Here is a 13988-nt window from a genome sequence, read left to right on the forward strand (position 1 = left end):
CCGTGCACATGACCCTCGCGCACAGTTGGAACTCAGTGACTCACTTTGTCTCTAATAGAAAATAACGTGTCAGAGCTTCGTGTCAAACGCTGATGTCATAAAACTAAACAGCCAACAAGTCAGGTTTGTGGGTGTGGCCTCTGTTTGCTGAGGTAAACAAGTAAACACAGAATTGTCTTTTCTCTGCACCATAGACTGTTTATAAAAAGAAGACCACTGACTGGACGTGGGCATTTCAGGAGCCAATCAGATTTCAGCTGCATGGGGCTAGTACCCCCCCCTGGGTCCACCCCTTGATCCTCCCCTGGTTTTCCATAACACAAGAAGGAGGTTTTTCATTTTATCCAGAACATGAGTTTATTGATCTTATTCTGAACACGCACGTGGAGGAGCATCATGGGGGACAATTCAATTTCCGGGCGACACATTGTTACGACGTGAAGTTCACACTGACACCAGGAAACATGTGACAGCATGAAAAACATTTGCTTTCTGCTTTTCCTCGCAGGGAAATAAGGGGGAGAGGAGGCATCATTTAACACTGAAACACTGGATCACTATTGCTGTATGACTGCTGTTATTGTACGTTTTTAAAACAACAGACGACGTGATCAGAGGGATCTTATACACCAACACATCTACAGTCCGCTGATCGATGCCCAACTCCGCCGGTCAACGCGTCAAACACTTAAACAGCCAACGACGCCCTGAATCACATTCTGCAAAATCAAATCATCACAGCTTTTTGTATAATTTTTACAGTGCAGATGCATATTTACATCATGGTAATATTCAAAAATCATTATGCACAACAGGTGATGTAAACTTTACATTGTGAGGTGGGAGAGTTATGAACACGACAAATCATCCGCCGGCTCCTCGTCGTCATGACACGAGTCGTCAGGAGTTCAGAGTCTGTGGAGAACCTTTGTGCCGAGTTCCTCTTCCAGCGTCGAGTCTCCCTCATTCATCCAATTTAGTTGACATTCAGGGAAATAAGCCGAGAGGATTGAAGTGCATAGAGAGCAGTCAGTCGGGCCTGGAGCACAACGCACGCACGGCCGTGATGATGGATTTGAAACGATTGAGAAATATTAACTCTCTTTATTATACAAGAAGGCAGTTTTCTAACTTTTTGCAGATACAAACCCTGGAGTCAAAGCAGCCCCCCGAAAATTAACTTTAAAGAACAAGTTTGACATTTAGGGGAAATATTCTAGTTTATTTGCTTTCGTGGAGAATCAGATGAGGAGATTGGGATAAATACGAAGGCAACAAATCCACCGAGCAGCCGATCAAAGCTGGTGCCCTTTGCACCAAAGTGTCTTTGATAGTTTCAGACCTGTCCTGGTTTCCTCTGCAGAGAAGCTTTCTCTCTTTGCTACTTGCCAAATCTTAAAGAGAGAAGGAAGATTGATTGGTTGGTTGCATGTTTAACGCCCAAGACACACCGACGGATTAATTAAAAAGATGGAAGGATAGAAGGATTAATTAAGAACAACCCTTTTGAACCACGCGTGTGACACAATGACCAAACTTTTGGCCATTAGCAAAAAGTGGATTTGGAGACGCCCTGAATGGGATTTTCACTTTTGATCATGTGTTATGTGATCATTAAAATAAATCCCCTGACATCTCATGAGCTTCATCAACACCAAAAACTGATGAAACATCAAATTGTGGTTTTACAGGTTTATCCCACAGCTGACAAATTCTGTTACTGAGCTCGCCGTTTCCAAACTAAATGCTAAGCTAAGCTAACGGGTACGGTTTTAATCTTCTCGTCTGAATCTCGGCAAGAAAGCAGATAAAAATATTTCCGAAAATGTCAAACTTTATTTCATTGGAACATCTGCTCACTGGGAAGTTTTACGTGCACGCTCGGTGCCGAAGAGAATGATTTACAAACGAACCCCCAAAAAATAAATTACAGCAGTGTCATAAAAACTATAAACTGCCAGTGTTGCATAGAAAGATTGACAACTACTGAGAGAGACAACAAACCAATAAATAATAAATAAGTAATAAATATTGAAATATTAAACTTGACTTTTCATTTGTGATATAACTCAAAAACACGGTTTATGTGTGTTTGTTTCCAGCGTCGTAGCCTAAAGAAAATTATTCAAGTAAATCGAGGCTCAATATTTCAAAAGTTCAGGCTCATTTTCAACACGTTGTTGCTGCAAATACACAAAATTCCAAGGTTTTGATGTTTTTCCCCAAAAATAAATTCACCACATAAAAAGCCTCCCTCCTCGTCTGCACAACGTTTTAATCGCTACCTGTTTTATTTCTGACTCTTCAAATTTGATCGGAGGATAAATTCATTTCACATGTGAGCTGACGGGCATCGCGCTCGCCGCCAGGCCACCTCGCGTTTCATCTTTCAGAGGAAACTCGTCTGTTCTCCACCGTGTGCAGACATCAGAGCAATACACCTTTTTCCTTATTCCTGATAACGATTCCTCTGAAGCCGTTTGTCACCAGTTTGAATCAAACGGCTCAAATGTTCCCTCAACACTTCGTGGTGTAAAATCTGGGACAGTAAAAGTCTCCCGTCCTGTCAAAAGTCTCATTTGTTCAGTATTTATGGAATTCAGGGCCATTTATGTGCCATTTAAAAATAAATATAAAGTATTCATTTAAAAGAATAATTTAACGGGACGTGCACAGACATTAAAAGGAGAACATGGAGTTGGTTTATGTGCAGATTCTACAGGTAAATATGTAAGAGATGAACAGTCGCAGGCCGTTGTGCTAATGTGAGGCGACGCAGTACGAGAACAAAACAAACGAGAACACATTCACTCTCCAGCGGCCTCTGTGGGCAGCGTGAGCAGGACTTCCTCCGTGATCGCTGTGGTCGGACACCTGCTGGGACACTTCCACTCGAGCATCAGGGCAGAGCACGGAGAGGCACACAGCTGATCGCTCCAACATCCGCTGTCCTCGCCCTCAAGTGGAAAACCCCCGACGAGCGCTTCAGTGCCTTCGCGTTCTCTGGGATTCCCTAACGCCTGGTCCTGTGGCGCTTTTTCAACGAACCGCAACTCCGGCTGCGACTGCGGGTCCCGAAGATCGAGTTAAAGGAGGAACTGCGACTGTAGCTCCTGTAGGAGGAGTAGCTCCAGCTCCGACTGCGGCTCCGGCTCCTGCTCCGGCTGACGCTGTGGATCGGGCTGCGGCTGCGGCTGCGGGTGAAGAGGCTGCTCCAGGACGACACGCTGGTGGAGCGGCTGCTGGAGGAGGGACTGGGTCGGAAGTACGGGATGGGTCGTTTCCTGGCACTGCGGAGAAAAGGCCAGGAGGAGTAAGTAGGTGCTGTGAAACTGACCGACTGCAGTGTCACAGAATTAAAGATCCTAAAGAGGCATCCATCAACTTGTGTTAACGCTAAATTCACCGTTTTCTCAGGGAATAATTCTTCATGAAAATCTATACATCTATGAGTTTGTGTAATTTGCTGCCGTGCCCTGCCGGACCTTTCTAAAAATAAACCTGTTTACAGCTTGTTGCTAGTGAACAAAAACAATCTTCAACAAATTCCCCCGACACGAAGGTTTAAAAAGCAAAAAGATTTTCAAGGTCATTCGCTCACAAAACGTAACAACAGTTAAAAAAAACACAAGTGTCTGTTTACACCTCCAGCAGAGAAACATGAGCATTAACGTCGTGGACACCTGGTGAGTTCAAGTCCAATATTCCCTAAATATCCACATGAAATCTGTTGTAATCTTTCCCGTATGAAACCGTGCAGAAGAATTCATTTGTTCTTGTCATTTTTTTTTACCATTTCAGATTCCCTGTGTTTTTTCTCCAGCTCTAAAGCTGATGGTTATCTCATCCTCGGGCTAAATGCCGTTTCACAACACACCACTCGTGAATAGGAGGGAGAGATTTCTGGCTGGGGACCTGTCCAAATGTGGGGGTGGTGGGTGCGACCAGCGATGCATCTTTTCTGCCTTTAGGCATTAAAATATATATTGTAGCTATAAATAACGGGGCTGGGAAAGCTGTACCTTGTGATTCGACGTGCTTCCAGATGGCTTGGCGAGTCTCTCCGTCTTTTCTTCATAGGAGAGTAGGATTTGCGTCTTCGTCTCTTCCCACTCACCTTACGTGCTGTCTTCACATCTGTCGCTCTGTGGCTAGGCGCTCTCTTTCTGTCTCGCAGTCTGGGAATCAGACAACACGGTGTGAGAAGTTAATCACCGGAGGACGAATATATGTGTTCTTCTGTAAGCGGCTGGGTCGTGAGGTGGAGTTCACCTTCTGGAGTAGCTTCCTCTGGAGCTCAGGCTGGCCACACTGCCTCGTCGCCTCAGGTCAGCTGAGTAACTTGGAGACCGCGAGTACGAGCTGGAAACAAGACACACGTGACAATTATCTGCATGGAAATGAGCAAGGCAGCGGCAGCAGGTTTGATTCCACAAATCGATGCACATTCCCACGTCGACTACAGACGAGGCTGGAGATGCAATAGAGGATGGGCAGATCTTAAACTAAAAATAAAGATGGAGGACATGAAAGTGAAGCCAAATGTGTCTCAATCGCCCCCTGGTGGATGGATGCAGTATAAGTCATTAACCCCACCTCCTCCATGTTAGTGGACATGGACCAAACTAAAAGATGGTTTCTGTAAATTAAAATCTTAGTCTCCAGCACAAGATGTCCACGTTCCATTCTGCACAACCCAGAGGTTTTGAGTTGTTATGCTCAACCTACAGGAAGTAGTTAACCCACCTGCAAGATGAAAGTGACGGACTTCGCGAGTAGCGTCCGGAGTATCTGGAACTCCCCGACGACCTGCTCCTGCTCCTGCTCCTGCTCCTGCTGCTGGACGTGCGAGTTTTCCGCCGCTTTCGAGATGACAGGCTCATCTTCCGCGAACAGCTGGACGTCTTCTGAGGTGTCGCAACCTCCACCTGACACCCCAAGGTTATCTGCTCCCTACACAAACAGAACCCCAACAAAACAGAACAACACATTAAGACGCCTCACTGCCTCGAGTGATAATGGCCCCCGACCCAATCTTGGGTTGGTTTTAAGAAACGCTCTCCTTTATTTTCTCGTTCACAGGATGAACATTTCAAAAGAGGAACCGGAGCGTGGAAACACAAGATAAACAACCTGCAATTTTCCTCGGAAGCGTGCATTCACATGGATTATTTATTGTGAACAGAACATTACCTCTTGCCGTTTCCACTGAAAACGGTTGCGGACAAGCTGTCCTCCCTGTAAGGTTTGCATAGCGACGTGTAGCTGGTCACAGAGTTTCCTGAATCGGAGGCATTGTCTCTGTCTGTGAACCTCAGCTTCTCCGGGGAGGTCAGACGCCGACAGTGGCTCCTCTTGTTGTCGGTGACGCTCGACCGCGAGACGTCGGTTTTGCTCGACGGCGGCGAGGACGTGTCATTCCCAGAGTCGTAATCGTGCGGAGCGTCCACCTGGCTCGATATTTGCCGAGACCCTTTTCCCTGTAAGAGCTCGCTTCCAGGTTTTGACGACAAAATCTGCAAACAGACAAAGAGGCTGCAGCTTAAAACTGAGCGCGCGGTGACAACAGCAACCTGCTACCTGTTTTGATGCACTGTGAATACTCTAGTACAAAGGCACATATTCCCTGGAAAACACAGAGATTTCTTTCGTTTTAATCTCGCTGGACAGAAAACTTTGAAAGATAAAGACATCATGCAAATTTGAAGCATGCGATTAACCTCAAAAGGAAGCTCAGCTAAAGTCAGAGAAAAGCTCAACAAGAAACAAATCCAGGAAAAAGTTAAATCTACACTAAAAATAATTATACGAAAAGGAACAACAGAAAGATCAGAGAAGAAAGAAAAAAACTATGTGTGGGTAAATCTACTGATCGGCTCTAAGTCGAGTGAAGAGGAAAAGTAAGAAGGAAAGTAAACAATAGCCCCGTTGAAAAGCCTCATTTTAAAGAACATCGAACAAACATCACAAAAATGTTTTTTTTATGTAGAAATGAAAAAGGATTTGTAGACAAAGAGAGATCCCATCAGTCTAACTAAGAAAGCCCTCAGAACAGGACAGGTGATCTTTCTCCTGTGAAAAGTTAATAATTAGCCTGCACCGACCTACAAGTAAATCCCTGAATCTGCGGATAGCATCCACTTACCAATCAAGATTTCCTCCTTAAGTAGGTAAGGTGTAAGAAAAAGGGAAGAGCGGGCAACATAAGTGCATCGTTAGAGTTGTAAATTGCAAGAAAAAGACAATAACCCTCTCTTCAAACCCAGACGCTTATCGGCATGTTCCTTTTTCTTTCCTTAAAAAGGTGCATTGTTATTTGGGGAGGGAGACAGTTTTTTTCTTTTTGTACCGCAAACGTCCACAGGTGGCGCTAAAACCTCAAGAGGATCATATCCGACAGATCTTACAGAATTATGATCTCTCTTTACTAAGTTGATTACGAGACATTCGGAGGTTAATCCATGTCCGTCCTCTCCGAGACTTCCCGTTATCTGGACTTCAGTCGACACAACAGAGACACCCTGAGGGAAATTAAACAAATCTTTGTGCTGCTGCCGTCGTCTTTTAGCAGTCGCTTCTACCCACAGGCTGTTTGTGCTCGGGAGTTAAAAGATTTCACTCACGGAAAAGATATATATTATAAACACAGACAATTCTTCAATGTCACCTTAAAACGATTCTTTGTGCTTTCTTTCCCTTTTGTCGAAACCACAAAATAAATTCACCACGTACATTAACAGAAAAGTTCAGATAATTAAAAATCATGTTTTGTAGGTTCTTTCTGTTCCGTCATACCTACCTGTCCCTTTATGGTTTGCTTTTTGTTGGGGGGGGGGGGAGAAATGTTAGGATCACAGGAAAAAGTTCATCCTGCATTACTCTTTGTAATTACGTGCTTTAAATAAATGCATATTCACACCAGCGAACGATACAGTAAAAGCTGACCCTCCACTACGCGACTGTTTAGTCCTCCTGAAAGTCTTTGGGGTGTTGAATGCCAAGCGTGATTCAAAATATGGATTAATTTATTGAATTTCAATTAAAACCCTGTGGTGTGTAATTAAAAACATCTGTCTGTGCAATTAGCATAATTTAATGATTGCTGGAGAGAAATTAAATACTTTTTATGCTCCAATAGGCTTGAGACACTGAGTTTAAGGCCGTAGCCGTGTTTACGAGGCTCTTTGGGAGAACATCGCTTCAGAAATAAAACTAAAATCAACTTGCAATAAACGGCACAATGTTAAAAATTCACAGTCTGTCGTCTGGACGCTGCCAATCACACTTTAAGATGTTCTTTGTCTCTGTCGGCTGGAAACACAACAATCAACAGATGCAGTGACCTGAGGGGACGGAGAGCAGCCAAATTGAAAAGGAAATATATAGATTTATTTCTTTGCCTGATGTCAAAATAGGTTCCTGGAGAAAATATCAATATGTGAGTATTTAGACGTCATAAAACAGAATAAGATAAAATTATGATCCTTGTGCACAGCAGGAGTTTTATTTACCTCTTTAAACTGAGAGCTTGAGCACAAAGTGTTGTTATCAAGCCCATGAGACAAAGAAATGTAATTAAATGATTTTAACCATAAATTCTGTTACAAATCACTATGAATAAAATGAAAAGATGTAGATCACAATAAAAAGAACTTGCATTAGGAGATGTAAACATAAATGTGCATCTTTTCTGCATTGTTTATTATGTAAAATAAAGGTTTTTATACCTGCAAACATGAACAGTGATACTTTTATGTCTGTGAAAGTCTCATATCAGACCAAATTATAAATGAGGCCAGTAAAATAAATAAAAATAACCAAACATGTGAGAAATATTAAAGGGTTTTAAAGTTGTATTTGTCCAAAGGGGAAAATAAAACATAATTGAAAGGGAATATTGTTGTTATTGAAACTAATCAACCTGTAACTGTCCCTAACTGTTAACATTAACGACACATTAGCCCTCTGACGAACTTTACATGTCTAACAACAAACTAATTTTTGTTATCTGCTGACAAAAAAGTGCATTTGTCTTAATTAAAATCAAAAAACATCACTTCCTGTGCAGCAGGACAGTTCATCACCAGTGTAATATCCAACGTTACATCCTGTAGGAATCAAACACATCCGGTTTCCTTTGAAACACTGACCAAAACACTGGCACTTAACAGAATATCAATAACTTCGCAGGAATAATTTAAAAAGGAAAAAGCACGTGGAGGGAGAAGCAGATCTTGAAGCTAAAATAATCAGTGTTGCTGTTAAATTCCATTTGGATTTGACGCTTTATTTTCCGGAGGTGAGGTAAAGTTCACTTTGCTGTGGTTGAGAGAACGTGTCATTTCTCCACGGTGTCGTTATCACTATGCAAAGCACTGGATACTGTTAGTTTTAGAATTACAACAAAATAAAGAATTCATTAAAGGAGGTCAGAGTCGGGACATGTGCTGTGTCTTTAATTTTGCATATAATCGTCTCTTAGAGGATTTTTTTTCACACATCGAACGTTAATATTTAAGGCAAGATTTCACTTTTTTTTAAAGATCGACTTTCCAGACCCGACTACGTCTCTGTGGGGATTTTTATTTGTGACCGACACCCAAGTTATTTGACTTGGCCCGTGACAGAAATCAAACAGCGGCATCGTCAGAGTCCTGAAAGTTACTTACTGTGCTGGTTGAGAGGATGGAGCGATAGTTTGGAGCCATTTTACACACTGATTTGGTTGCTGGTCTCCACTTCGTGTCCGTGTCCTGTCTGACAGCTGCCAGGTCTCCTAAAGCCTGATGCACCACAGACTTCTGCAGATGGTGTCTGTGGGAAAACGCTGCATTTAGGTTTTCATGCCGAGTTGTAGCACTTCAACTCAAATTGAATGTCAAGGAAGCATCTGGATCTACATCGACACTATTTTCTTCTATGGACGTGTTTTGACATCCTGCTAACAACCTCCATAAGTGCTGTTGTCGCTAACTCACAATTTATTGATTTTAATTGTGATTTCCTCTGATGAATAGAAAACTCCAGGCAGATTTTAAAATGGTTATTTACAGATTATCACTGAAGTAAATTCCATCTGCTCTCATGTGTCAAAGTTCAAGAACTGAGTCTGTGCTCTCCTGAGTGAACTGGAAGCATCTCTGCCTATTCTGCTAAATGCTGGAGATCTTCACCCGGTTCAGTATAATAGAAAAACGTCTTTCACATTATCACACGTCTCAAATTTTTCTCACTATATCTGTATAATTGAGTGCATCAATCTGGAGAGGGATTTTGGGGCCATTTCCTGTGAAGCGCTGATAAGCGCTGGTCGTGCCTGAGATCAGGAAGTCACCTCTGCCTTATCAGTCATCGCTGTGGCGTGACCAGGAACACCGCAGACGCCTCGGCAGGACTGATAAGATAAACCCAGGCAGTCGTGGCATGAGGAGGGGGAGGGACGGGGGGGTCTCTTACCTGTACTCTGCGGATGAGTGGCAGGAAGAACTGTACGACTCTGACCTCCGATAACGTCGACTCCGCCGCGAGTGAGTCCGGGAGCTGAGGGAGGTGATGAGGAGAGCAGAGGGGGAAAGGCACAAGTGGATTAAAGAGCTACGAGGACTGAGAGGAGTCGACTGACAGAAAATATACGTCAATAATTGTTATAATCGGTTAATCAATCCTGGTATTTAGCAGAAAAAGCTTCTTAAATATGAGAACTAGCTGCTTCGATTAGTTGTAAATCGATTTAATTTGGAACTAATGGAAACACAAACAAAAAATAGCTCCGGTTTGTTCAAACCTTCAATCTTTCAAACTCATTCAAGGTGAAATAATCTGATCATTTTAGAAAGTGTGTTACATCTTATTTTTCCATGCCCTGAAACTGTATTTTCTCAATCAGCTTCTTACGTGACGAGGTCCTGAAATATGGAGTAAAGGTCTAAAAAGAACAGGAAAGCTCGTCAGAGATGTTGAGGAGCGGAAGAAAGAAAAAGAAGCAGCCGAGGGAACCAAAGAAGAAAGAGGAGAACGTTGAAATTGCAGCAGCGGCTCATCCAAAGTCGAATTATAAAAATGCTGCAAGACCACAGCAGGAAATTGGATTCTTTTACCCTCTCACCCCCTTTTCTCCCTATTTTTGTGGCTTAAAGTTTTCAATCTGTTTTGCTCTGTGCCAGGGTTTTTTTCACACTTAGCTCAAAAAAGCACATAAATAAAAGCTGCATGTTTCTGAATGCGCCCAACAACAACAACAACAACAACAACAGAGTCGGAGGAGCCTCCTCAGAAAGGGGTGTTCTGATCACGGGGGGGAGGAAGTGGAAGTTGTGTAGGTTTTGGAGACGTGACGATCGGGGGGGAATCAGCAGCCACACACTGACCTTTTCTTGTGCTTGCGTTTATCCCTCCTCTTATGTTTTAAACTCGAAGAGCTGGTGAGATGAAAGAGAACACAGTCGTGAGCGAGGAGCATTAAAACCGACGAAGCCTGAAACAGATATCTTGCTGGAAGGAGAAGCTGAAGGAGCCGCGGCAACAATATGTGCACAAAATCTTCCAATAATGACACGTACCTGTGTTTGGATTTCTTGGAGGTGTATCTGAAAAGTGAAAGAACATGATTTGGGTCACCTAAATATAAATGTTTTGCCATTTTTGTGAAATTTGTCACAGTGAGCAAGAGGTACCTGTGCCGCTTGCTTTTCTTGGAGCTCTTCTTCTTCTTCTTTTTCTTCTTCCTCAGCGGCGACAGGCTGTAAGAAGGAGACCTGGAGCGGGGGATGGAATAAAAGATGAACTCTAGAGAGCACCGAGAGTTCCTCCTCCACACCTCTCAGTTTATTTATGTCAGGACGCATAACAAAAGACATCCAACAATGCACCTCGCTGCAGAGTCGTCTTATTTTGGGCACTGACCTTTTCCTCTTCCTCTTGCGCTCGGACTTTCTTTTCTTCTTCTTGGCCTTGGGCCGAGGGGAGAGCTCCTCGTCGAAGGAGGGGCTGCGAGCGGGGGGCAGAGCACACGGGACACTTCTGGATTAATTCAAGTGACGGGACATGAGATGATGTGAAACCTCAGCTGAAAGGATTCGGCTGAGTGAGTGAGTTCGACTATATGGAGTTTTGGAATTTGATTTATAAACAGTTCATCAGAAAAACCTTTGTCGAGACGGCGAAGCAATGAACAGAATGAACTGAATCTTTGTTACATAAATATTGATGAGAGCCAGCGCCCGGCCGATTTATTGGATTTAAATCGGCCGATGTGAGACATTCACAGACTAACTGGTGTCAACTTTTACGTTTGCTGTTATTAAAACTTTTATTTCATGTAATAAATAATTCAAGTTTGTCCACAACAAATTGTAGTTTGTCATTATTACTGTTATTAGTTAATTTTACAACAATGATAACATTTTTATATAATTTTACATTTTAAATAACAACAATATGTTTATTTTCTTCATTTAAGTTCTATATATTTGGTTATATTTGTGTTTTTCTCATGAAGTTTATGGTTAAACAGTAAAATATTAACCCTCAGTTACATTTCTTTGTCAAAAGGGTTTTATAACATCCTAGAAATCATTGCCAAAAGTATATTTATCGGACGATATATATCTTGGTGTAAGACATTTTTCACTCCATTATATTTATATCTGCCCCAAAAATCCAAAATCAGTTAGGCTCTATTTTACAGCCAAATAAACCTAAACTTAATCATAAACTCTTTCTCTGGCCTGGGTGTCATGCACAGATGTGAGATAACAAGAAATAAACATTAACAAAACCTAAACAATAAAAAAACGAAATGTCACCGAACACGAAATCGAACTGTGGCTTTTAAAAATCAATCCCCTTTTTTCTGTGCTCGTCAGGCGAAAGTATGAGTTTCCACGAAGGAGCTGAAAGTATTAGAAAAAAGTACAACTGAGAAAAAGCCTGAACTACTATCTTCTGAAAAGTCCCAGTGAAACCAGCTGTGAACTTTTGTCAATTTGCGCTGTGAGCACAACCCATTCAAATGAGAAGATTGAACAGAAGACTAATAAAATACTCATGTTAACAGTAAAGACTGAATGAAAACACCCACAGGTTCCATTAACAGCTGCAGTAACTCATGACCCTGCAGAGTGAGAACAGACACAGCATCACTTTCTTCACCTGCGTTTACTTATTCATTAAAAAAACCTGTTGCTTCGTGCATTTCATGCCAAGTATGACACTCACTCTATAAAACTCCACACAGCCTCGTCTGGTGGAGTTTTCCTCACGTATATTTCCTCCTAAATTCTTCACAAACAAACCCCAACAGAATGGGTGGAGTAAAATAATCCACATGACTCACCGGGGGCTTTTGCACGACGGCACACAAATGCCTCCTGATTCCCTCTCACAACAACAATCGCAAGGGAGATTATCTGCGAGCCCGAACGTCCCACATGAGATGATCCCCTCACAGCAGAATGATAGAAATCCCATCCAGACTGGTACAAAGCACACAGAGCAGATCGCATGCCAGGGAGCTGCGCTGAAGTCAAAGTGGATTTCCTCCGGGGCGGGAGGGGTGTGTTACATCGCATCCACAGCCGGGTGGAGCTAACTTCACTGCAGCGGTGTCTGTGAGCACCAGGGCTACGTCCATACTTCTACATGTTCATCATACTTCTACATGTTCATCATACTTCTACATGTTCATCATACTTCTACATGTTCATTTGAAAACGTGATTAAAACCGATACGGAGCCAAAGCCCTCCTGTGGAAAGAGATCGTAGTAGTTTGAAAATGATGAAGTAAGGATGTAGCTTATATTTTGTTAAGGAAAGTGCTGAGGGCGGGAGTTTTTAATCTTAAACAAACACTCCAGCACTTTAATTCATCAGGGAGCTTACCACACTTTTTTTTTAAATGTTTGTGAATGAACCACAACGTCCCTGTAGACTATTTATTATGCAAATAAACTCAATCACTGATGATGATGATGATGAAATTCACCAACGAGCATCTTTTCTCAGACCCTGCTGACCCTGGGAAACACCTGCGTCATTCAAGCTTCAGCCTTTCTGACGCAGGAGCTGTGTTAAAAAAAACAAAAAAAACTGGCATCTACAAGATCAGGCCAAGATTAATCAAGTAATGTCACTTCAGGAGTTTTATTGGACTTGACAAAGCTCCTCCTGAGCCAAAGAGGACGTTACACAGCTGACTTTGTAGAATCAGTAGTTCTCTTCATGAATGCTTAATAGACTGATGGAGGATGCTTTTGGCAATATACCCCTGTAGCCGGTTTATTAGGTACACCTTGCTCAAGCTAACACAGACTGTATACATAAATGGACGACGTGACAACTCGTAACAAATTATCTTGATCGTCCCCTGGAGGCTGGCTGCAGTATAGGTCATGAACCCAGCCTCCTGCATGTTAGTAGATGGGACATTGAAATGCCTTCGTATTTCACAGACACACAACATTGAAAATTTGTTGTATGTAGGTTCGAAAAATGTACAATGAGCGAGTGGGCATGTTGATGACGTTACGAACATGTGACGGACGCCAAAATGGGATAATACAAATGTGTCAGGATGAAAAAGATGATCCACTCATGTCGACACCAGCAAAGACAACAAATTGGAAATACAACAAATTGCTGCGTTCTTTATATGTTAAAGAGAAACTAAGGAAAATGTCAAGATCCGATTTTCAGGATTTTTTTTAATAATAAAGAAATAAAGAGGAAACAGAGGTGGTAGCAGAGGTGGGGGTGAACCAATGGAAACAACAGGGGCAGATAGGGAGAAGATGTGGATGACAGACAGGGAGGAAACTGTACAAACGCACAGACCCACAAGCCTCCATGACTTTATTTCAAACTGAACATGGTGACACTCAAAGAACACTGCACTGAGATATTCCTGCCTTCCACCCATTCCCCCTCTTGACAGCGTGAACTCATCATTACGGAGAAAAGGAAGTTGTCAGCCTGTTGACAGCTTGATTGC

At 42.5% G+C, this 13988-nt stretch overlaps 1 protein-coding gene across 1 annotated transcript in view; it reads right to left on the reverse strand.

Annotated features, from left to right (window-relative positions):
• Nucleotides 1–331: 331 nt before the first annotated feature.
• The window catches only part of srrm4 (serine/arginine repetitive matrix 4), a 53009-nt gene continuing 39352 nt past the window's right edge, over nt 332–13988 (reverse strand). Inside the window, exons 3-13 of the mRNA XM_034595365.1 lie at nt 10903–10986; nt 10674–10754; nt 10560–10586; nt 10368–10418; nt 9457–9540; nt 8670–8814; nt 5194–5516; nt 4747–4953; nt 4273–4362; nt 4023–4178; nt 332–3290 (exon numbers count right to left, since the gene is read on the reverse strand). Coding sequence (XP_034451256.1) covers nt 3014–3290; nt 4023–4178; nt 4273–4362; nt 4747–4953; nt 5194–5516; nt 8670–8814; nt 9457–9540; nt 10368–10418; nt 10560–10586; nt 10674–10754; nt 10903–10986 — 1525 coding nt within the window. The 3' untranslated portion in view covers nt 332–3013. The remainder of the gene's footprint in view (nt 3291–4022; nt 4179–4272; nt 4363–4746; nt 4954–5193; nt 5517–8669; nt 8815–9456; nt 9541–10367; nt 10419–10559; nt 10587–10673; nt 10755–10902; nt 10987–13988) is intronic.

This window comes from Hippoglossus hippoglossus, chromosome 9 (genome assembly GCF_009819705.1).
Source record: "Hippoglossus hippoglossus isolate fHipHip1 chromosome 9, fHipHip1.pri, whole genome shotgun sequence".
Classification (NCBI taxonomy): Eukaryota; Metazoa; Chordata; class Actinopteri; order Pleuronectiformes; family Pleuronectidae; genus Hippoglossus; species Hippoglossus hippoglossus.